This window comes from Pinus tabuliformis, chromosome 7 (assembly GCF_031772625.1).
Source record: "Pinus tabuliformis cultivar Carrire ecotype Pingquan chromosome 7, CPIR1, whole genome shotgun sequence".
NCBI classification, from domain to species: Eukaryota; Viridiplantae; Streptophyta; class Pinopsida; order Pinales; family Pinaceae; genus Pinus; species Pinus tabuliformis.
In genome coordinates, this window is record NC_142293.1 from 910391410 (window position 1) to 910416933 (window position 25524).

A 25524-nucleotide genomic window follows, 5' to 3' on the forward strand; every position below is an offset into this window, starting at 1 on the left:
ATGGTGAAACAAATGTGGATACTCCAATGAATGTAAAAAAAAAGGGACACAAACTTGAATGCAAAAAGGAGGAAAACTTGGATGAAAAGAGGGATGTAAACATGGGCCAAACATGGGTGCAATAGTGAACACAAAATTAGTTGCAAAACTAGACAAATCAAAAGTGGATGTAAAAGTAAATTCGAAATGGGATGCAAAAAACATAAACAATATTTGATGCAAACTTGGACACAAAAGAGGATGCAAATATGGATGCAATAGTGGAAGAAAATGTGGGTTGCAATGATAGGCATAAGATATGGCACAAATAATAGCACAAAAAAGGTGGATGTAATAATAGACACAAAAAAATATGCAAACTTAGATGCAAGACAATATGCTATAAGGGATGTAAAAGTGGATGCAAACACGGGTGCAACATGAGAAACAAAATTGGATGCAAAATATGGATGAAATGGAAGTACATGCAAAAGAAGATACAAAATGAGATGCAAAACCCAACACAAAAGTGGATGCAAAAATAGATGAAATATTTTATGCAAAAGAGGATGTGAAGATGGATGCAAAATTGGAAGCAAACGTGGGTACAACAGTATGTGCAAAACATGGAACAAATTTTGTCACAACAAAAGTAGATGTAATGATAGATGCAAAAAAAGAAGCAAATGAAGATGAAAAATAGGATGCAAAAAGGGATGTAAAAGTGGGTGTAAACATGGGTGCAACAATGGATGTAAAATAGCTTTTGCAACTTATTTGAAAGAGCAATTTTGTCCCAACAATTAGACTTGTAGCATAAAGAACATGGTTAATACATATGATTCGACCAAAAACTAGTTACTACCAAAATTCAACCAAAAAAAATATTACTGCATAAAAATAGAATTAAAAACAAAAAAAATAAAAACAAAAATTTCCCAAATTAAAAATAAATAAATGATAAACTTTTTTTTACCAAAATTTAGTGATTTTTTTAGTGCTAATACTAACATCACCATTACAACAAGATATTTTTTAGTGCTAATACTGCCATTACAACAAGATATAAGAGGGATATAATGCAAAAAGTTTAATAATAATATGTATGTAGAAGATGGTCTTCAGACTGGTGAATTCATGATATCAATGGGACTACAGTCAAAATAATTGGATGTTATTTACTTTTTTACATAGATTGTCAAAATAATTGCATAAATCGATTTTTTTTAACCAAAATTTAACAAAAACTTTGCTAGTGCTAACATTAGAACCACCATTACAACAAGATATCTTTCTAGTGTTGACAACACCATTATAGTAAGATACCTCAAGAGAGACAGAAAATTTAAAAAGTATGATAGTAATATGTATCCAGAAGATGGTAGTGAAACTAGTAATTGTTCATTCTCATTATCATAATCATTGTCATCATCATCACCATCATCCTTGTCATCGTTATTGCCATCATTACATTATCATCATAATCACCATTCATGCCATCATCATCAGCTCCATCATCATCATCATTATGGACATTGTTTGCAATTGTTTATAATTATAGACGTTGTAAGAAATATCATCAACCCAAAAAATGTGATCAGTGCTAGAAAAGGGTTGTTTAGGACACATTGATATACGTAAGAGAAATAACAACTCTATTTTTGAGAGATGATCGATGATCATCATCATCACCACCATTATCATCGTCATTGTCATTTTTATCATCCCCATCATCATCATTAATGTGATTTCTATCAACATTGTTGTAATCATCATCATCATTCATGTCATTATTGTTTTTGATGATGACCTAGATGAAAATGATGATGATGACACCAAAGATAATGCTTATGATTATGACAATGACAACATCTAAAATTGGGAAGATTCGCGAAGGTCATTAGCGTCGTCATCATCATAATCATTGCCATCATCATCATTAATGTCATTGTAACCACTATCGTCTTTATCATCATAATCACAATTCATGTCATCACCATCATCTTCATTTTCATCATTGTCAATATTATTGACATTGTCATCAATTGTTCATAATTGTCAATGCCATAAGGAATATCATCAATGCAGAAAATATGATGAGTGTTGGAAAAGGGATGCAAAAGCGAACATAGAAATGGGGGCAACAATAGAAGTAAAATTGGATGAAAAGTGGATACAACATAAGTAGATGCACAACAACATGAAAAACCTAACACAAAAGTGGATGCAAAAGTAGATGCAGTTGTCAATGCAAACTTGGATGCAAACATGAAGGCAAAAGTGGAAGCAAACATGGGTCCAATGGTAGGTGTAAAACTTGGCACAAACTGTGGTGAAACAAATGTGGATGCAACAACGGACACAAAAGTAGATGCAAAAATGGATGAAACAAAAGTGGATACAATAGGGGATGCAAAAACATACACAATATCTGATGCAAATGTGGATGCAAACGTGGAAGCAAATGTGGTTGCAATGGTAGGCGCAAGATATGGTGCAACAAAAGTGGATGTAACAATAGACAAAAAATATGCAAAATAAGATGCAAAAATGGAATCATGTAAAAGTGGAAGCAAACATTGATGCAACAGGCAAAACAAAATTGGATGAAAAAAATGGATACAATGGAAGTAGATGCAAAAGTAGATACAAAACGAGATGCAAAACCCAATGCATAAACCTGACACAAAAGTGGATGCAAAAATAGATGCAATATTTGATGCAAAAGAGGATGTGAACATGGATGCAAAATTGGAAGCAAACGTGGATACAATAGTGAGTGCAAAACATGGTGCAAATTATGGCATAACAAAAGTGGATGTAATGATAGATGAAAAAAAAGAATCAAAGTATGATGCAAATGAAGATGTAAAAAGGGATGCAAAAAGTGAAATTTAAAATGGGTGTAACAGTGGATGCAAAATTGTATGCAAAAGTGGATGCAATAGAAGTCGATGCAAAAGTAGATGCAAAACGAGACACAAAACCCGATGCAAATCTGGTCCAAAATTGGATAAAAAAAGGGATGCAAAAATAGATGTAGTAGTTGATGAAAACCTAGATGCAAATGAGGATGCAAACGTGGATGCAAAATTATAATCAAAAGTGGGTGCAAAAGGAGGTGCCAAACTAGGCGCCAATTGTGGCACAAAAATATTAGATGCAATAGTGGGTACAATAATAGATGCAAAAGAGGATGTAAATATGGATGCCAAACAAGATGGAAAAGTGGATGCAACAAAAGTAGATGCAAAATTATATGCAAAAGTAGACACAAAACTCGATGTAAAACGTGACGCAAAAGTGATGCACAAATGGATGAAAAAATGGATGCAAAAAAGGATTTAAAAAAGGATGCAAAAGTCGATGCAAAAGTTGATGCAAGTGTAGGTGAAAAAAGTGGATGCAAATGAGGATGCAAAAGTATGTCAAACAAAAATAGATGCCAAAATTGATGCAAAACCTGGAACAAAACCTGGTGCAAAGGATGACACAAAACTTGGCATAAAATTTGGTGCAAAACGTGGTGCAAAACCTATTGCAATACCTGGTGCTAAACTTGGTGTAAGATTTGGTGCAAAACTTGATGCAAATTTTGTGTCAAGTTTTGCACCATATTTGATAAATGGATGCAAATAGCACCAAAAATGGGCTCTAGATGCAAAAAAAGAAGTAAAAAGGGACGCTAATCGCTGGTTTTGTTGTAGTGCTAATTCCCCTTGCACCTTCATTTAAAAAAATAAATCTTCCTTTATATATATATATATATATATATATATAATTAAAACTACATCTTCATACATTTAATTGTTAAAATATATAATAAATTTAACAAAATTAACTCATCTAAAAACATAAAATAACTACTAAATTAACTAATCCATAAATGTAAAATAACTACAAATTAACAACGGAATTTTCTCATTGATGTTGGGAATTGGTGAAATCATGTTCACAATGTTTGGTACAAACCAAAGAGATAGTTGAGTTGGTGTTAGTTATCTTTCACAGTGCAGCCACTCATTTGAATCCGAAGGTTATAAACCTATATGTTAAATATTTTCAAAGTTTCATGATATCATTGTTGTAATACTTATACTTACCACTTATTGCTCCTATACAAAAAGAAATTATTGGTATTATACAAAAAGAAATTTCAATGCGTAGATATATACAAATGAGTCAATCACAGATAATGAATTGTGTGCCTTAGAATTGCAACCATGATTGTGCCCTCACTGGGAATTTTGAATGGCTCCCTTTACCAAATCTAATATCCTTTCTACCTTACTATCTGCTTCATCATCTTTACTTAAATCACCATCACTATTGTACAAGAACAGTCCTTGTCTTGGGTGGTTGCTCATCAACGAAGACAGCAAGGAAGAAGGGTTGTGGGTTTGGGCATGGGAAGTTCCATGAGAATCCACTGCATTACCATCTAGAGTATTGAGGTCTCCAGCATCACCATCATCATCAAAAGGGGCAGGCATGCTTAGGTCCAATAGTTTCACTCTTGCAGGCAGCTGCTGCAACTTAGGGGTCTCCTTGTTGCCACAACTAGTAATTATAGTATCTGAAGCTCCACTACCCTAATGGCATCTCCTTTGACCACCCAAAGCCTGACCTCAAGCAAAACCCTTTTTACAGATTGAGCATTCATGGATCCTTGGAATCTTCTTACCTGAAATAGCAGTAGACTCAATTGTCGTCGTTCCATCTTTAGCTTTGGCACCGGAAAACTTATAGCAGTAGACTCAATTGTCCTCGTTCCATCTTTGGCTTTGGCACCAGAAGCCTTAGTCCTCTCCTTTGCAAGAGACTTGTGGAAATTGCCAGGCAGTTGAGAGCCCAATCCAGTACTGAGCTCGTCAGCTATGTCTTCTTCTAGGCTCTCATTCTCATAAAAAAATTAATTACACAAAATTAAACTATAACATAATTATGCAAACTTTATTACCCAAATTGTTCAAGCTCTCGGGCATCTATTACATTCTACGAGTTATAGTTCCTAGTTTCTCACATCCTCATTCGGCCATAAACCTACTCTTTTATGAGAGCTAAAAGCTTCCCCACCAACTATAACACATTTCCTGAGTTTCCTTCACCCCTCCAATCAAACTCCTCCCGAACAAATCGACGGGTTGCACACACCAATATTAAAATCAAATCCCAACTTCCATGTGATTAACACCCAAATTCTTGTTCAAGAAAACAGTAGAGAAATCCAAAATTTAGAGATATCATATCTGCCTAAGCTGTGGATGCCTTTGACACTCTCAGTTTGATTAAAATATAATTTTATTCATATCCTTTATTTACAAGACAAAAGGGCACGGAGGACTTACCCATAACAACAGCCAGAGCAGCAAATTGCACAGGCTTTTCTTGCAAACCATCTATGACCAACTTACCATTCACCTTTAGCAAATTAAGGAGCGTCTTCACAGCATGATTAGCAGAGACTGTGTCAATAATATATTCTACAGACTTGACTGCAGCCTGCATCTATTTCTCATCTTTGCTGATGACGAAGTGATCTACTCCTAAAATTTCTCTCACTTCCTTTTCCTTGCTAGGCGATGTACTTATCACCGTCACTTGCAACCCAAAAGCTTTTCCAAATTTGACAGCCATGTGTCCCAAACTGCCAAGCCCCACCATGCCCAGGCTCCGTCATCTGGAAATATTTCATGGGGCTGTACACCGTTATTCCCGCACATAGCAATGGTGCAGCGACATCCAAGGGAAGATTCTCTAGTACCTTCACCACAAAGCTACTTACAAACCACAAACCACCAAAATTATTAAAACCCTATTTAACCAATATAAAGAAAAAATATTAATGCCATTTGTCTCCGGTTTTATATAAAAGAGACAAACCACCCATCTCGGCAAGGCCTGCCGGAACTTGGCACAGTTAAATTTTCCGAGCTTTTGAATCAATTGGGAGATTCTCGAAACTCGTTGATCCCATTCCAAACATGAACATGATTATATGGACAGAAAAGGAAGCCTTTTATGGCGAGTTTAGCCCATGTGCCCTAAAACAAAAATGGTTGCATGAGTTGGGATAATGATTAATTACCTCTGGTTATAAACCACCAAGTATGACTAACCTCCAAAAGTGATAGAACCATCAACATCGGTGCTACCATACGTCCAAATGACCTTCTCACAATATTGTTCTTGGCCTTTGCTACAAGAATCACAATGATGGAAACTTCCAACCATACAGTCCACGCCCACACGATCTCCAGCAGAAAATTTCTTCGCTTCTGAACCAATTTCAACTACTATACCTACTATTTCATGGCTACAAAAATAGAATTGTGAGTAAATTAAAATTGAGTATGAACTTCTAGGCATATACTCTTTCTGTCTTGCTATTTGATGTGAAGCAGCATTGAAGATCATGAAGACATTACCCAGGAACCATTGGGTATTGGGAAGCTTTCCATTCATTACCAATTTGATGTAGATCAGTGTGACAGATTCCGCAGTATACGATCTTGAAAGTAACATCATGCGGCCCAGTTTCTGTTTCAAGGCAATTTAAATGTAAGTTTTTTGCAAATGGGTATCAATAGAAGCAAACAATTTAAATGTAAGTTTTCTGCAAATGGGTATCAATAAAAGCAGTTATGAGAGTAAAGCGAGGATAAAACTGCGAGTGAAATTGAAGGGTGAGAGAATTCCTGACTCGTCTCTAGCAGCCCATCCTTGAACATTAGACTGACCTACTTCCTTAACCATCTTCTCTTCTTCACAACACTCATAAATAAATTTGATTCACTTAGAAGCAGCTAATCAGATGAATATAAAGAACAGATTTGAGGAGAGAACAGGTGTTGGGATGGGTTTTTAAAAGGTCAAGTGTGGCAGGATATAGCAGGATTACCACTGAATAACCAAGAGCTAAATTCATCGTTAGGCAGCGAGGCAGGTCGTGCACAGTAGAAACCGGAAACATTATTGCAGCAGGTTGTGGAAGAGCCTGAAAACATTATTGCAAGAAGTCGTGGAAGAGTAGAAAGCGGAAAGCGGGAGGAGAAGAAATTGGAAAGCAGTTTTGGTGAGGGAGGAATAGTCTGAGAACATATGCCAGATGTCAATTAAACCAGATGCCAGTGGGACGCCAGATGTCAATTAGAGAATCAATAGGTAGATGACTAAACTCATTCAAAGGAAGGCCTATCAGACTAATAAATATAAAATAATAATATACACTTTAATTGACATCAAATAAAATGTATTTTTGAATAAGAAATGATTGTTTTAAAAATGACAACAAATAACGAAATTGCCATCGGCCATTTAAAGTGCCCCGATGGCGCCCATTCACACTACATATCAATGCAGAGGTTGTATGTTCGAATACCATAATATATCGTACCTGTTTATCAACGTTTCAGATTTCTCCACGTCCCATATCTGGAACTGGCTATCCCTGTTGTTTCGGTGTTCAGCCTCCTGTAGCGTCGTGTCCATTTGCAATTGCCAAACATCCTGCATCCCATCTCATATCGTAGGTGCCCATATCATCCCTGCATCATCCATTTTAAATTTGTAATCGGGAGCACATGAATTTTTGAAATTTATCCTACATCTTTCAGCCCATCCTAATTAGAGTGGGATATTATGTTTTGTAGAGAGGCAGAGTAGGTCTTCGATCAAAATTATATATATTTTTATGGCAATGTTGGGCATATTTTTAGGGATTCACATACTATAAAATATTGGGCATATTCTTAATCATTAACACAATAATATGTTAGAAATGGTAATTAGGAGTTGACTAAAATTAATGAGTCAGTTAAATGAATGTCGAGTGTTGAGTGGTGAGTCAAGCTGAGTGATAGATAAAGAGTTAAGTGAAATCCATATTTAGTGCATGAGTTAACTGAGTTAAGTGTGTGTGCATGTCAAGATATTTTAGGCAAATCACTAATTAGAAAGGTTTAAATACCCTTCACTTCACTGGATTCACAGTAATAATCATGTTTTGTATGACCAATAAAAAAGCAGCACCTCATATATTTTGTGTGTGAATTTTTGTTTTGAGTCCTCTACATTTCCAACAAATTAAAGTGAATTCCTCTGCCTTTACAACAAATTTATATCAAAGCGGTTACAAAGAGCCCAAAAAACAAATCAACAATAGTGAAATAGAAGAGAGAAATATTTTTTCATATAACACTCCTCTTGTTTGACCTATAACACTCCTTACAGTGGTATTCAGAGTGTTATAATGCCATTGTGCTTAGCATACAACCACGTTAAAGGTGAGAAACTTACCACATACGCAGGTTATCGTGACCATATAGAGAATTCGTACGCAGGTCTCAACCAACCAAGTCAAGAAAATTTGTTTAAACTGTCACGTGGTGATAGCTGACACATAAAAATCTGTTATCGAAGGGCTTTTTAAAAAGTCCGGTGGATTCTTTTTACCCATATTAAAGTGTTAGGGTTTTTTGAAGGACTGATTTATTAAAATTTTATGGGTTATTCCCCGTGATAAATGTTTATAAAATATGAAAGTTTTGCCATAAAGATTGAAGGATTTTAACATAAAATGTATTCAGAGGTTTTTAAAGTCATTTTTTGATATATTGAAAAGTTCAAGTTTATAAAGGTTTTTGCCTTTTTTATATATAAAGATATTCTATAAATAGATCAACTTTATATATAAAAAATCATTAAGGGATTTTATAAAATAGTTTATGAAAAAAATTATTGGCAAGAGAATTTAGGGCTTTGTAAAATTCGTAAGTTATTTGGTTCTTTGTAAGTATGACAGTGTTTTGGTAAAGATTGTGCCTTATGGGGGCACATATTGAAAATCATATTTTTTTGGGGGGCGATACGGAAGATACAATCAAGCAATCAGCAAAACTACTATAAAAAAAAGGAATGACATCAGTCATGGGTCGCAAACCGCAACTGAAGCATATTAAAAAAAGGAATTGGAAAGAAGAGGTAGAGATTGTTGCCATGGTTAGAGAGGTTCACGATGTAGCCGAGGAACTATGAAGTCTAGCAGAAGATAAAGAAGAAAACGAGGGTGATTGGTGTAACTTTGATTTGCTACCACCTCCTATGTTTACAGGTGAATATTTTGATGATTGGGTTATCAAGATGTTAACTTTTATTCAAGCTAGAGAGTTAATTGAGTACGTGTCTAATAACCTCGATGATGCAGTATGTGATGTTTTAGCATTGAATTTTATAAAACAAGCATTGGATGAGAATTGTTTGTGCAAGGTAGCAAAAGCTACAACTTCCAAGGAAGCATGGAAGTTTCTGGAAGCAAAGTTTGGTGCAAGGGAGAGTGACATGCAACATCAGGTTATGTCACAGGAAAACAAGTCAGCTGCAGATCTAAGAGTGTATGAGCAAGACTCTGAGAGGAAAACAGAGCTTGGAGAATCCCACTAAAAAGTGGACAATGGTTTTCAAGACCATAAAATTGAAACCCATTATGCAAACATGCATATGGATGAACAATATGCAACAAAGATTGCAGAGATAGAAGAAGAAGTATCTGTATTTGAAGCAAAGCGAGAGCATATAAATGCTCAAGGAATCCATTGTAACATGGACGATACAGATGATTGTGAATCCCACTATGATGATGCACATGTGGATGATGACTGCAAAGTGAGATGTGAATTGGTGAATCCAACCGTAGCTGATGGATTTCATGAAGATGAAATTGGCAATGAACATATGCATGCTCGGATATCCCACCATAGTGTAGATGAACATTATGTTGATGATATGTGTGGTTTATTTTTTGAAACAGATATTAATTGTGACAATACAGTAAGTGCAATATTTGATGAAGAATTGAAAGTTGAAGTTGCCACTATAGTAGCAAGATATGAAGCAATTGTAATTTCTCATGAAGCAGTATGTGATCTAGCAACAGTTGATGATCAAGAACATGATAAAGTGATTGAATAGTTTTTGATGAGAATATCCACTGACCACATAATAGTGGAAGATAGTTTTAGTGAAGTTGAAAAGAAGGCAGAGAAGGAAGAGGTAGAGCAGGAAGTTGTCACTAAAGAGCATAATATAGATTCTTTTAACATTGCTTTTGAATATGCAGGTGTTCAGAATAGCATGAGTGAAAAAATTGAAAACAAGGTTGTTAATAAATTTGATGCAGATTTGAGGCTCATTAAAGAATGCATTCAAAAACCAATAAAGCAAATTGATTCGAGTCTTAAAGAAGCAACTAAAATAAAAGAATTGAATGAAATGGTGAATAATGATCTTGAGTGTGCAGATTACAGGGAAAATGTAGTAGTACTTGACGATGGAAATGAAAAGAATGATATGGATGTTTCTGAAGACAAAGATGAATGCATTGAAACCATTTTTCAACAATGGAATCAAGAAGAGATAAGATTCTGGTATCAGGAAATATGGCAAAAAGAAAATCAGGAATATAAAACACAAGAAACAAAGCAAAGACAACAGTTTGAAGATCGAATGTTTTGGCAACAGTCCATAGTTGAATGAATATTTGAAGAGGAAGTTGTCGAAGACATGATCCAATTATTTCATAGAACAAGCTCACGTCAGGTCAAAGAAAAATTGCAGCAGCAACAAGTGAATAAAGCTTACAACAAGAAAGCGCAACAGAGAGTTAAGGAATTTCGAGGATTTAAAATTTGGAAGAACCGAAAAAAATGCAAAATTGTGAAAGTCTTCAATAATTGTAAGATTTGAAATTTGGAAGAAGTGAAAAAAGAATGCAAAATTATGAAAGTCTTGAGTCATTGTAAGCCTATCTGAGACATTGGTTAACTTTTACACAAACATATGCTTCCACAATTGTAACTCTTCTCCAACATTGATTCATTTTCTTCATGAAACCTGTCACATTAGTGCAGTCTAATAGGAAATATTGTAAAGAAAGGTTGAGAAATCTTTCTTTATATATAAATATATATTTTTAAAATGTTTTGAATTGATTTAAAAATGAGCAGTTTGTATCAAATCTACTGTGCTTGTCCCAAGTAAGATACAATTTTGATATTTCATTTACTTAATTATTCATAAATCTTTTTAATATTTCTACTCGTTATTTGTTCACAATGGACAGTGCAGACCATTGTTGCTGTGAACTTTGCATGGTCTTTCCATAAATTTGACCGCACCAAAAATGGGATCCATAGATTTAGAGAAGCCCACTCTTGAATAAACTCCATTTCTAATTTTTCATTTTTTAATTCTGGTAGTGACATGTAGCATATTTCCTTCAGGTTGGCATCTCCTCACATATCACCTTAAGAGGGATTGATAGAGTCGGAAGTTCAACAATTGTTTTTGTGGAATTCTGAATTAGGCTCTTAAATATATTAAATTATAATTTTTATAAACCACTGCCATTGTACATAATTGAATTAAATGTAAACTTTATAAACCACATACATGTTATTAGTAAGTAATCTTAAAAGTAACATGTTAAGAGTGACATGGTTCATAAAATGACTTAATGCAATGTAAATGTAAAAACAAATTATTAATGTTTAAAACACTGGTGAATCCATATCCAAATTTAAATTTGAAATTTGGTAACTTATACACACACACATCAACCGGATTTAGCTCAGGTGGTTGGCATAAATGTTGATAACAAGTTAGTAAGTAATCTTAAAAGTAACATGTTAAGAGTGACATGGTTCATAAAATGACTTAATGTAATGTAAAAACAAATTATTGATGTTTAAAACACCGGTGGATCTATATCCAAATTTAAATGTGAAATATGTGTAACTTATACACACACACACACATCAACCAGATTTAGCTCAGGTGTTTGGAATAAATGTTGTTAACTTGTTATCGCCCCCAAATAGGTTCAATCCCTCCATGTGATGTATTGAGTTCATAATGGATATTTTTTGTAATGGCTTCTAGCCTTAATATATGAGCAATCCTCTAAGGACCGAAACATTTCTATTCCTCATATGGAATATAAAGAGATTTCTTATGGAAAAAAATATTTTCCTCTTCACTCTTCAACCAGCAAACAAGCAATTCAAAATTAGTGATGAAAGGAATATCTTTATTTTTATTTTTACATGATCATTAACCAAATAAGAACAACATGAGTAAACAAATATCTATTACAAAATAAATTCAACAATAGAATTGAAAGAAACGTTATTGTAGGAGGTCCTGTTTCACCTAGCAGTCCAGCATCTTCCAGCTTTCATAACAACAACTCCTATTCCAAGCAAATGCGGGGAACAAGAGGACTATGCTATTGCCCTCATTCCCTTGCACCTTCATTTAAAAAAATTACATCTTCCTTCATATATATATAACTACATCTTCCAACATTTAATTCTTAAAATATATAATAAATTTAACAAAATTAACTCATCTAAAAACATAAAATAACTACTAAATTAACTAATCCATAAATGTAAAATAACTACAAATTAACAACGAAATTTTCTCATTGATGTTTGGAATCGGTGAAATCATGTTCACAATGTTTGGTACAAACCAAAGAGATAGTTGAGTTGGTGTTAGTTATCTTGCATAGAGCAGTCACTCATTTGAATCCAAAGGTTATAAAGCTATTTGTTAAATATTTTCAAAGTTTCATGATATCATTGTTGTAATACTTAAAAAGAAATTATTGGTCTTATACAAAAAGAAATTATTGGTCTTATACAAAAAGAAATTTATATGCGTAGGTATACATAAATGAGTCAATCACAGATAATGAATGGTGTGCCTTACAATTGCAACCATGATTGTGCCCTCGTTGGGAATTTTGAATGGCTCCCTCTACCAAATCTAATATCCTTTCTACCTTACTATCTGCTTCATCATATTTACTTAAATCAGCATCACTATTGTACAAGAACAGTCCTTGCCTTGGGTGGTTTCTCATCAACGAAGACAGAAAGGAAGGAGCGTTGTGGGTTTGGGCATGGGAAGTTCCATGAAAATCCTCTGCATTACCATCTAGAGTATTGAGGTCTCTGGCATCACCATCATCATCAAAAGGGGCAGGCATGCTTAGGTCCAATAGTTCCACTCTTGCAGGCAGCTGTTGTAGCTTAGGGGTCTCCTTGTTGCCATAACTAGTAATTATAGTATCTGAAGCTCCGCTACCCCAATGGCGTCTATTTTGACCACCCAAAGCCTTACCTGAAGAAAAACCATTTTTACAGATTGAGCATTCGTGGATCCTTAGAATCTTCTTACCTAAAATAGCAGTAGACTCAATTGTCCTCGTTCCATCTTTGGCTTTGGCACGAGAAACCTTAGTCCTCTCCTTTGCAAGAGACTTGTGGAAATTTCCAGGTAGCTGAGAGCCCAATCCAGTACTGAGCTCGTTAGCTATGTCTTCTTCTAGGCTCTCATTCTCATAAATAAATTAATTACACAAAATTAAACTATAACATAATTATGCAAACTTTATTAACCAAATTGTTCAAGCTCTCGGGAATCTATTACATTCTACGAGTTACAGTTCCTAGTTTCTCACATCCTCATTCAGCCATAAACCTACTCTTCTATGAGAGCTAAAAGCTTCTCGCCAGCTATAACACATTTCCTGAGTTTCCTTCACTCCTCCAATCAAACTCCCCACAACAAATCGATGGGCTGCACACACCAAAATTAAAATTAAATCCCAGCGTCCATGTGATCAACACCCAAATTCTTGTTCAAGAAAACAGTAGAGAAATCCAAAATTTAGAGATAGCATATCTGCCTAAGCTGTGGATGCCTTTGACACTCTCAGTTTGATTGAAATATAATTTTGTTCATATCTTTTATCTACAAGACAAAAGGGCACGGAGGACTTACCCATAACAATAGTCGGAGCAGCAAATTGCACAGGCTTTTTTGGCAAACCATCTATGACCAACTTACCATTCACCTTTAGCAAATTAAGGAGGGGCTTCACAGCATGATTAGCAGAGACTGTGTCAATAATATATTCTACAGACTTGACTGCAGCCTGCATCTATTTCTCATCTTTGCTGATGACAAAGTGATCTACTCCTAAAATTTCTCTCACTTCCTTTTCCTTGCTAGGCGATGTACTTATCACCGTCACTTGCAACCCAAAAGATTTTCCAAATTTGACAGCCATGTGTCCCAAACCGCCAAGCCCCACCACGCCCAGGCTCTTTCCAGGCTCCGTCATCTGGAAATATTTCATGGGGCTGTACACCGTTATTCCCGCACATATAAAATTTGGTGCAGCGGCATCCAAGGGAATATTCTCTGGTACCTTCACCACAAAACTACTTACAACCCACAAACCACCCAAATTATTAAAACCCTATTTAACCAATATAAAGAAAAAGTATTAATGCCATTTGTCTCCGGTTTTATATAAAAGAGACAAACCACCCATCTCGGCAAGGCCTGCCAGAACTTGGCGCAATTTAATTTTCCGAGGTTTTGAGTCAATTGGGAGATTCCCGACACTTGTTGATCCCATTCCAAACATGAACAAGATTATATGGACAGAAAAGGAAGCCTTTTATGGCGAATTTAGCCCATATGCCCTAAAACAAAAATGGTTGCATGAGTTGGGATAATGATTAATCACCTCTGGTTACAAACCATCAAGTATGAGTAACCTCCAAAAGTGACAGAAACATCAACATCGGTGCTACCATACGTCCAAATGACCACCTCACAATACTGTTCTTGGCCTTTGCTACAAAAATCACAATGATGGCAACTTCCAACCATACAGGCCACGCCCACACAATCTCCAGAAGAAAAATTCTTCACTTCTGAACCAACTTCAACTACTATACCTACTATTTCATGGTTGCAAAAATAGAATTGCGAGTAAATTAAAATTGAGCATGAACTTCCAGCCATATACTCTTTCTGTCTTGCTATTTGATGTGAAGCAGTGTTGAAGATCATGAAGACATTACCCAGGAACCATTGGGTATTGGGAAGCTTTCCATTCATTACCAATTTTATGTAGATCAGTGTGATAGATTCCGCAGTATACGATCTTGAAAGTAACATCATGCGGTCCAGTTTCTGTTTCAAGGCAATTTAAATGTAAGTTTTTTTGAAATGGGTATCAATAGAAGCAAACAATTTAAATGTAAGTTTTCTGCAAATGGGGATCAATAAAAGCAGTTATGAGAGTAAAGCGAGGAGAAACTTGCGAGTGGAATTGAAGGGCGAGAGAATTCCTGACTCGTCTCTAGCAGCCCATCCTTGAACATTAGGCTGACCTACTTCCTTAACCATCTTCTTTTCTTCACAACACTCATAAATAAATTTGATTCACTTAGAAGGAGCAGCTAAGCAGAGGAATATAAAGAACAGATTTGAGGAGACAACAGGTGTTGGGATGGATATTTAAAAGGTCAAGTATGGCAGGATATAGCAGGATGACCACTGAATAATCGAGAGCTAAATTCATAGTTAGGCAGCAAGGCAGGTCGTGCACAGTAGAAACCGGAAACATTATTGTAGCAGGTTGTGGAAGGACCCAGAAACATTATTGCAGGGAGTCGTGGAAGAGCAGAAAGCGGAAAGTGGGAGGAGCAGAAATCGGAAAGCGGTTTTGGTGAGGGAGGAATAGTCCGATAACATATGCTAGATGTCAATTAAACCAGATGCTAGTGGGATGCCAGATTTCAATCAGAGAATCAATAGGTAGACGACTAAACTCATTCAAAGGAAGGCCTATCGGCCTAATAAATATAAAATAATAATATACAATTTAATTGACAACAAATAAAATGTAGTTTTGAATAAGAAATGATTGTTTTAAAAACGACAACAAATAACGGGCTTGCCATCGGCCATTTAAAGTGCCCCGATAGCGCCCATTCACCCTACATATCAATGCAGAGGTTGTATGTTCGAATACCATAATATATCGTACCTTTTTATCAACGTTTCAGATTTCCTCACGTCCCATCTTCGGAACTGGCTATCCCTGTTGTTGCGGTGTTCAGCCTCCTGTAGCGTCGTGTCCATTTGCAATTGCCAAACATGTTGCGTCCCATCTCATATCGTAGGTGCCCATATCATCCCTGCATCATCCATTTTAAATTTGTAATTGGGAGCACATGAATTTTTGAAATTTATCCTACATCTTTCAGTCCATCCTAATTAGAGTGGGATATTATGTTTTGTAGAGAGGCAGAGTAGGTCTTCGATCAAAATTATATATTTTTTATGGCAATGTTGGGCATATTTTTAGGGATTCACATACTATAAAATATTGGGCATATTCTTAATCATTAACACAGTAATATGTTAGAAATGCTAATTAGGAGTTGATTAAAATTAATGAGTGAGTTAAATGAATGTTGAGCGTTGAGTGGTGAGTCAAGATGAGTGATGGATAAAGAGTTAAGTGCAATCCATATTTAGAGCATGAGTTAACTGAGTTAAGTGTGTGTGCATGTCAAGATATTCTAGGCAAATCACTAATTAGAAAGGTTTAAATACCCTTCACTTCACCGGGTTCATTGTAAGAATCATGTTTTGTATGACCAATAAAAAAGCAGCACCTCATATATTTTGTGTGTGAATTTGTGTTTTGAGTCCTCTACCTTTCCAATAAATTAAAGTGAATTCCTCTGCCTTTACAACAATTTGGTATCAGAGTGGTTACAAAGAGCCAAAAAAACAAATCAACAATAGTGAAATAGAAGAGAGAAATTTTTTTTCCTATAACACTCCTTACAGTGGTATTCAGTGTTATAATGCTGTTGGGCTTAGCATAGAACCACGTTAAAGATGAAAAACTTACCGCATATGCAGGTTATCTTTACCGTATAGAGAATTCATACGCAGGTCTCAACCAGTCACGGCCACGTTAACCAAGTCAAGAAAATTTGTATGTGGTGACCGCTGACTCATATAAATTTGTTACGGAAGGGCTTTTTTAAAAGTTCGGTGGATTCTTTTTACCCATATTAAAGTGTTAGGGTTTTTTGAAGGACGGATTTATTAAAAGTTTATGGGTTATTCCCCGTGATAAATGTTTATAAAATATGAAAGTTTTGCCATAAAGATGGAAAGATTTTAACATAAAAGGTATTCGAAGGTTTTTAGAGTCATTTTTTGATATATTGAAAAGTTCAAGTTTATAAAGGCTTTTGCTTTTTTTTATATAAAAAGATATTCTATAAATAGATCTGTTTTATATATAAAAGAGCATAAGGGATTTTATAAAAGAGTTTATAAAAAAATATTATTGGCAAGAGAATTTGGGGCTTTGTAAAATTCTTCAGTTATTTGGTCTTTTTAAGTATGACAGTGTTTTGGTAAATATTGTGTCTTATGGGGCACATATTGAAAATCATATTTTTTTGGGGGGAGATATGGAAGATACGATCAAGAAATCAGCAAAACAACCATAAAAAAAGGAATGACATCAGTCATGGGTCGCAAACCGCAACTGAAGGAATGACATCAGTCATGGGTCTGCAACCTCATAACTCAGCTATTGAGGATGAAGTTCATGAAGACAAATTTCATTATTTAGAGTCCAGACAATGAGAAACAGTTTTATGGCCTTGATGAATTGTATGGTTCGAAAGTGGACAATGTCTCTAGTATGTATGAGCCAATGCCTAGTGTTTCCTAGCATGTAGGTGAGTCATCTCATTACAAGGTTGATTGGATTCATGTCTACACACAAATAGAGAGCGATACTTCAGAGCAGAAATTAAGTTTTTCATGTAATTATAAAGAAACAGAACCAGACATGGCTCAGGAAATTGTTGATTCTTCAAACAGCTTTGAACTTGAAGGCATTATTGATGTGTTCGCTAGTTCGGGAATGCCTAGACTCTGTTCTAGTTCCCTAGTATTATTATTAATGATGTGTTCCCTTTGCTATAATGATTTCAATACTCCATTAAACAAGCCCAACCTTACCGATAGTAATGATGTGTTCCTTTTTCAGTTATGGATGAATCTGTTCTTGAAAAAGCAGTCACTGCTGAGGAGACTGTTCAAAATAAAATCAATTCTTAAGACAATACTGATTTGTTTCCTTGTCCAGGTATTATTCTTCAAGAAAAAATATGGGTTTCCTCTGTATTTATAGTAATGATGTGTTTTCTCCACATTTATAAGTGTTTTTACTCCATGAAACACAACCCAGCCACTAAATATGTGCTTGAGCATTGATTAATTGTTAGAGTATGGGTAATCTCCACTTAAGACCACATGGTGAACCACTACCTTTATGTCTCCATATACATAAAGGTGTGCTGCTTTAGAAGAGCACCAATATGCAATAAAGAACCCTAAAATATGCTTGGAAAATGAAAAAACATAAAATAATGTAGAGTACTGGTGGCAAAGAGGGTATAAAAACCCAGAATTATGTTTAACCCTCCAATATAGTTGACTGCACATGGAATAAGTGAATTCATATGAATGAAAATGCAGTAAATGCCCATGAGCTCTGGTTTCATCAATTCATGAGTAAATGTTGGTGTGGGATTAAACCAAATAATGTCAATCTCATGCCTCATACTTCTCAAAAATCCAAGCTACAAATATCATGGCTTTGTATTATACCTATGCGCAGATTTGTGGAGATTTGAGATGTTCAGAGGAGAATCAATCATATTTTCATAACACCCCTCTAGAACCTATTTCATGCTAACGAATTAGAGTCTAGTGCCAAACACATTATCACATATTCAAGCAAAAGATCATCCCAGTGCATCTCCTAGAATGGTAGATATCAAGTAACTCAATGTGGCCATTTATTGCATAGAAGTTGAAATATATAACAATGAGCCAATGGGGTGTGCATTTACATAAAAGGATGAACTCATTTCTCAAAACACACCCAAAGGAACTAGGATTGTTACAATGTTTTATGTTGGCTTAGGTTGCAACACTATCATGTTATAAGACACAATTGCATATAAAAGGTTATACTCCATGGGATACATAAAGAAATTCCTTTTCTTGTCTTAATTAGAAAGGAGACAGTTTTTCATTGACAAGAAAGAATTGTTATTTAGAAAGGAGGCATCATCCAATGAAGTTCGAGATGGTGAAGAATGCACCATACAGTACATTTCAGCTACTTCTATTCAGGAAAATCCCATCTCACTTGTTAATAATGAAACTCACGAGTATGGGTTTAAGAATTCAGATGCAATTGAAAGATATCAAGATCATGTAGTTGAAAAAGAAGAGCAAATTGAACAAGTTTACAAAAGTGAAACTCACGATGATGAAGAACGAAAATCACATAAGAATTATAACAGTAGCCAAAATGATGGTTTTCCCATGTTGTATAATGCAACTTCTTTGAAATTTGGAGATCATCAACTGATTCATTCATCATACGATGAACCTCAAGAAGCTTATGAGAATATTCGAGTTTGAGATGTTGGTCTGCAACCTCATAACTAAGCTATTGAGGATGAAGTTCATGAAGACAAATTTCATTATTCAGAGTCTAGACAATGACAAACAGTTTTATGGCCTTGATGAATTGTATGGTTCCAAAGTGGACAGTGTCTGTAGTATGTATGAGCCAATGCCTAGTGGTTCCCAGCATGCAGGTGAGTCATCTCATTACAAGGTTGATTGGATTTGTGTCTACACACAAATAGAGAGCGATACTTCAAAGCAGAAATTTAGTTGTTCATGTAATTATAAAGAAACAGAACCAGACACGGCTCAGGAAATTGTTGATTCTTCAAACAGTTTTGAAGGCAGTATTATGTGTTCGCTAGTTTAGGAATGCCTTGACTCTATTCTAGTTCCCCTAGTATTAATATTAATGATGTGTTCCCTTTGCTATAATGATTTCAATACTCCATTAAACAAGCTCAACCTTACCGACAGTAATGATGTGTTCCTTGTTCAGTTATGGATGAATTTGTTCTTGAAAAAGCAGTCACGGCTGAGGAGACTGTTCAAAATAAAATCAATTCTTAAGACAGTACTGATTTGTTCCCTTTTCACGTATTATTCTTCAGGAAAAAAAATGGGTTTCCTTTGTATTTATAGTAATGATGTGTTTTCTCCACATTTATAAGTTTTTTTACTCCATGAAACACAACCCAGCCACTAATGATCTGTTGCAATAATTCTAGAACAAATTAAACGAGCCAGGCTTCTAGATAATAATGATATGTTCCCTTGTTGAGGTATAATTGATTCTATTCTTGAAACAGAAGAAACATTTCAATCGATTTTGTAGACTATAACAATGTGTTCCCTCATCAAGGTATGTATGATTTTGTGAAGATCAAGCCGATGAAAAATGCAGTAAAGAGTATCTTCAAGAAAATCCCATATCACTTGTTAATGATGAAGGTTTAGAGGATGAATTGAATGATTCAAAAACCACTAAAGGGTATCAGGTCTCTGTAGTTGAAAGCGAAGAGCAAATTGAATAGTTTTCCAAGAGTGAAACTCAGAATGCTCAAGAAAGTGTATCTCCTAAGAACTACAATGAGGAAGCTCGAGAGGCTGTGAAGGATGAAGCTCATGAAATCAAGTCTTATTTTTCAAACAAGAGCAAAGTGTGTTTTGGACTTGATGAGTTCAATGGTCCTCAAAAGGAGGAAGATGAAAACCAACAGATTTATGAGAATGAAGCTTATGAAAGTGAACCAATGGATTGTGGCTCCAAAATTAAAAAACAAACTTCAATTTGATGCAGACAATTTGAATGGTGCTCACCAATTCGAACTCCTGCTAAAGGCTTTGTCTCTAGAAAATCTGTCACAGCTGGAATCATATAGTGAAGGTCAACATCCTGGGGAATGCAATGAAGAGGAGCTTTTAGTTCTAAATGATGTTCAGAAATGTCACATCTCACTGGTTAATGATGAAGCCCAAGAAGATAAATTGAGTGATCCCAAAACTAAAGTAGGATATCATGACTCTATATATCAAAGAGAGGAGCATTATGAACCTACTTCGAGGGGGCAACCTCCTTTACATTACACAAATGAACAATTCCTGGATGATACAAATGACAAGGCCTCCTTTCTATATATAGGAGTCTAAGGGGTCATAATATAATCAGAGCTGACATAAAAATAATAATGTAAGGGCACAATAATAACAATAGTGGGCTTCTATGTGGCACAATAATAACAATATGGGGACTACATGGGTACAACAATATAATAAGGGGTTTGTACTAATAACAATAAGGGGTTACACTAGTAGTATAGGGGCCTAACACTCAGTGTTGGAATTAAAGCTCCAAAATCAACGACATGTATCGTAGGATAACTATATCAGGGTGCTGACTTGGTATACTCACAAGAGTCTATCCATGGGAAATTGATTCTGATATTGGTCGAAACTTGTTCCAGCTACAAAATAATTAATCTTCAAGACATATTCATGTGTTTACTTTTGATAATATCTATAACAGGGCATTTGGCATGGAGCCCTACTGCTTGAGTCCAAGCCTTCTGGATGTTCCCTTTACCAAGGAAATAGAGGTTGCGGGGGAGGTAGCTACGCTTAGATTCATGATGCCCAAGTTTGCATAGAGATTCATGAGACGATTAGGGGTAGGCATCGATGTCAAACTCAAATATGCCTTAAAGATCATTGACGAGTTTGTTATGGACATCATTTCCTCGTGCAAGAAACAATTTAGCAGCACCTCCAGAACTATTCATAAGGTGCCTGAGGACTTACTATTTGTGTTCATGAGATCTCGAGACGATTATGGGTTCTTGTATTTTGAAATTTCATTGCGAGATGTTTATTTAAATTTTAGTTTTATTGGCCATGACACAATGCCTGTAGCACTCTCATGGTTTGTTTGGCTTCTCCTTCAACATCCCCACATCAAATATCAAATCGTGGAGGAGATTTATAGAATTTTAGAAGGAAGAAAGTAATTAGAAGGTAATAAGGATCCAAAAATTTCAGTAAACAGGAGTTGAAACAAATACATTATGCACATGCCTATCTCTCCAAGGGGTTGAGCCTCTACCCACCTATTCCAATAGAAATGAAACAATTCTCGGAGGACGTGGTGTTGCCATACGACACAATAGTTAACAAAGGTACGATCATATTTTAAATCATTTACGTGATGGGACAGATGGAAAGCATATGGGGGATAGTAGAATTTATAAGTAAGCTAAGTAAGCACCAAGGGATTCGTATAGCATAATTGATAATTACATGATCAAGAATGGATTTTTTAGAGGAAACATTAAGACTACCTTGTACAGAAAGGTAAATGAGCATGGACATATTTTGATTGTTTGCTTGTATGTAATGAGCATGGATAGATTTTTATTGTTTATTTGTATGTGGATGACATGATTTATACCGGTGATCTCGAGTTAGATTAATTTAAAGCAACCATGAAGAAAAAATTGAAATCACAGATCTTGGTCTTATGAAATATTTTCTTGGCATAGAAGTTGAGAAATTCGAGAAGGGAATTTTTATTTCTCAAAATAGATATGCTAAATATTTGTTGAAAACATTGAGGATGGAAAATTGTAAACCTACCCCTACACCATGTATAAAGTTAAGGATGATGAAGGATCAAATTTCAATCCAACTCTAATCAAAATATTGGTTGGCAACCTCACGTGTTTCACAGCTACAAGACCGGATATTATGCAAGGATTTAGTTTGATTTCCAAGTTTATGGAGACTCCAAAAGACTCAAATTGGAGAGCAGGAAAAATAATTCTAATATACATAGTAGGAACTACAATTTGTAGCATAATGTATGCAAGGACAGAGAAGAAGGATTTAATTGCATATATAGATAGTGATTTGCACACAATATGGATGATATGAGGAACTCTTTTGGTTGTGTCTTCCATCTTAGTTCAAGTGTGATTTCATGGGAATATAAGAAGCATCCTATTGTGACACTTTCGTTAGCAGGGGTAGGATATGTAGTAGCAACATCAACAACATGTCAAGCAGTGTGGTTAAGAACAATATTGGATGGACTCAAGCAGAAACAACAAGGATCAAAAACAATATATTGTGAAAACACCTCAAGCATTGCACTATCCAATAATAGTGTGTTTTATCAGAAGAAAAAGTATATTGATACTAGATAAAATTTTGTTAGATAACTTCTAAGCAATGGAGAAGTTGACTTGCTACCTTGTAAATCGACTGATCAATTGGCTCATATGTTTACTAAGTCATGATCGAAAGATCTATTTGAGTTTCACAGAGGAAACTTGGGTGTTGTAATCCTAGCTAAGACATAGACCAACACACATGTTTGAGTTGTCATGAGTTATGTCTTAGTTTAGCTGTTGTAATTAAGGGGAGTGTTAAAATTTATATTCATTAATCATTATCACATACACATCCACAAAGTTGTGCTCTTGGTTTTCACCCACAACACTGATTAAATGTGGAATCATCAAACTAACTTGGCTTGAATTTTTTCTAGCTAATGCTTTATGCAAACTCAGGCTAGACTTCCAATATTGGACTTACTATTTCTAACGCCAACCATTTTGAAAAGCAGAATAAAATAATTATTACAATTATAGATATTAATAAAATAATTATTTTGGATTTGTAAATGTAAAAAATTGTAAACCAATCATACTTTCTTACCAGTTATCATTACCATTTCTTTACGGTTTATTTCAGGTCCTTTTCTTTAATATATTATTTAAAAGATGGTGGTTTTTAAAACAATCATTTTTTATTCAAAACAACAATTTATTTGCGGTCAATTAAAGTGTATATTAATATTAATAGAAACAGGAGTCCACGAAGATACACATCATTGCCGGTACTAAAACCATTGTAATATATTTGATGAATGTTTATTATATATCTCTAGTATCATACAAGCCCGCTACAGATTCCAAAATATGCTTGGACTTAGGGAATGGAAGTCACATTGATATTGTTACTGATGTCTAAACAACATAGCTAAATAGTAGACAGTGTCTAACGGCTCCTTTCAGGTGGACGTAGTTACGCAGGAAAGTTTCCTTAACAAATCCGGCCTTCTCCAGAAGTCTGGCCGACGCCACGTTTTCAGGGAGCACAAGAGCTTCAATTCTCTTCACTCCCTGCAATTCTTTGAATCCCCCAGTATCTTCTAGCGATGGCGTACCCCATCTCGGCTTGGCAGTTGTGAATACCGGTTCCTTGCTTGAGCATGACGTGACCAATAGGCTTCCCTCTGAAACATATAGCCTTAAACCATGGGTGAGGAATCACCACCTTCAGCAGAAACTCCCTGAGATTCTCCTTGGATTTAAAAGCTTCCCATGTCATAAACTTGGTCACTTCTTCGTCACTAGCCCATTCGTAAAAGTCTTCCAAGTCTGCCGGGCAGAAGTTCCTCAATTGGACTTGCCCAACACTAAAACTGCCACGCTTAGCTTCCATTCTTTCGATCTTCGACTCTCTCAAATGCTCAGTTCTGGCTCAGCGATTCGCAATGGAATCTGTAATTTAAATGGACAATATCTCCTATGAGTTTGCAGCACGGCAACACTAGTCGAGTTGGATGAATGCTGGGGTGAAGATGGTGGAATTTATAAACACTCAAAACTGCGTCACATGCCGATAAATGTAATGTGGAGGTCGGCAATGAATTCCTATCGAATGCTGACTGCGTCACAAAAGTCGATTGGAACGCAATAGTCTAGCAACATAGAATCGCGCAGAGGTCGGCGGAGTTAAATAATCATAATATTTTCAGATGACTTCCGCAGACGCCCCAAGATTTCCTTCATTTCCTTTTACAGTTTGGACAGTTTGAAACGGACAGAAATAAATATACCTTTAAAAACGGCATGGGCGGATTCCTAACGAGGCATGTGTTTCATCTGCCCAATATTTAAGTAACCTACAATTTCACTTTGTAGAAGATATTCGAAGGGACTTCCAATATAAGATTTAGAGTGAGATCCCTAGAGGGCTGACTGAGTTTCGCAGAATTATCTGGAAGAAATATTTTCAACACTTCCGAATATGCCCAGTAGCAGCTATGGTGTCGTTTCCTTATTCCACTCTGACCCAGAAAAGAGGGATTTTTATGGTCTGTGCTCGAGAATTTGATCCGCATTTCGTATATGCAGAGGGTCGAAAAGGAAAATGCAAAAAGTGGGTTACTGAAATTTTTAATATTCTAATAATTTATATATATATATATTATAATTTATATATATATATATTTTACCTTAAATTGTTTATAAAATAATCAGAAGTGTTTTTTAATTTTTATTATTTTATTTAAAATTATATAAAATTATATTATATAATATAGGTATTTTATATAATTATATTATATTATTAAAATTATTTATATTATGTTATTTAAAATTATATAAAAATTTTACTTATTTTTAACCAGAATATAATGAGATTGAGATTATAAAGTTTTTATTATAATCTACCATATTTTTTCATTTAATATATATATTTTTAAAGGACCTGTGTCAATTCTAAATTGAGTAGGGACTAAATTATACATGGTCTAATATGTAAAATAAGCTTTTCCGCCTTAGAATATGAAGCAGTGATCATGCAATGCATTACTTG

At 35.2% G+C, this 25524-nt stretch overlaps 1 protein-coding gene and 2 pseudogenes across 1 annotated transcript; all 3 read right to left on the reverse strand.

Moving 5' to 3' along the window:
• Positions 1–4214: 4214 nt before the first annotated feature.
• LOC149250603 (putative mannitol dehydrogenase) lies at positions 4215–6735 on the reverse strand (annotated as a pseudogene).
• Positions 6736–6851: 116 nt separating this feature from the next.
• Positions 6852–15249, reverse strand: LOC149250604 (putative mannitol dehydrogenase; annotated as a pseudogene).
• An 8778-nt stretch (positions 15250–24027) lies between these two features.
• LOC149250605 (uncharacterized) lies at positions 24028–24366 on the reverse strand. The gene has a single exon (XM_089453702.1). The coding sequence runs from the start codon at positions 24364–24366 to the stop codon at positions 24028–24030; it is 339 nt and encodes a 112-aa protein (XP_089309828.1).
• Positions 24367–25524: the final 1158 nt, after the last annotated feature.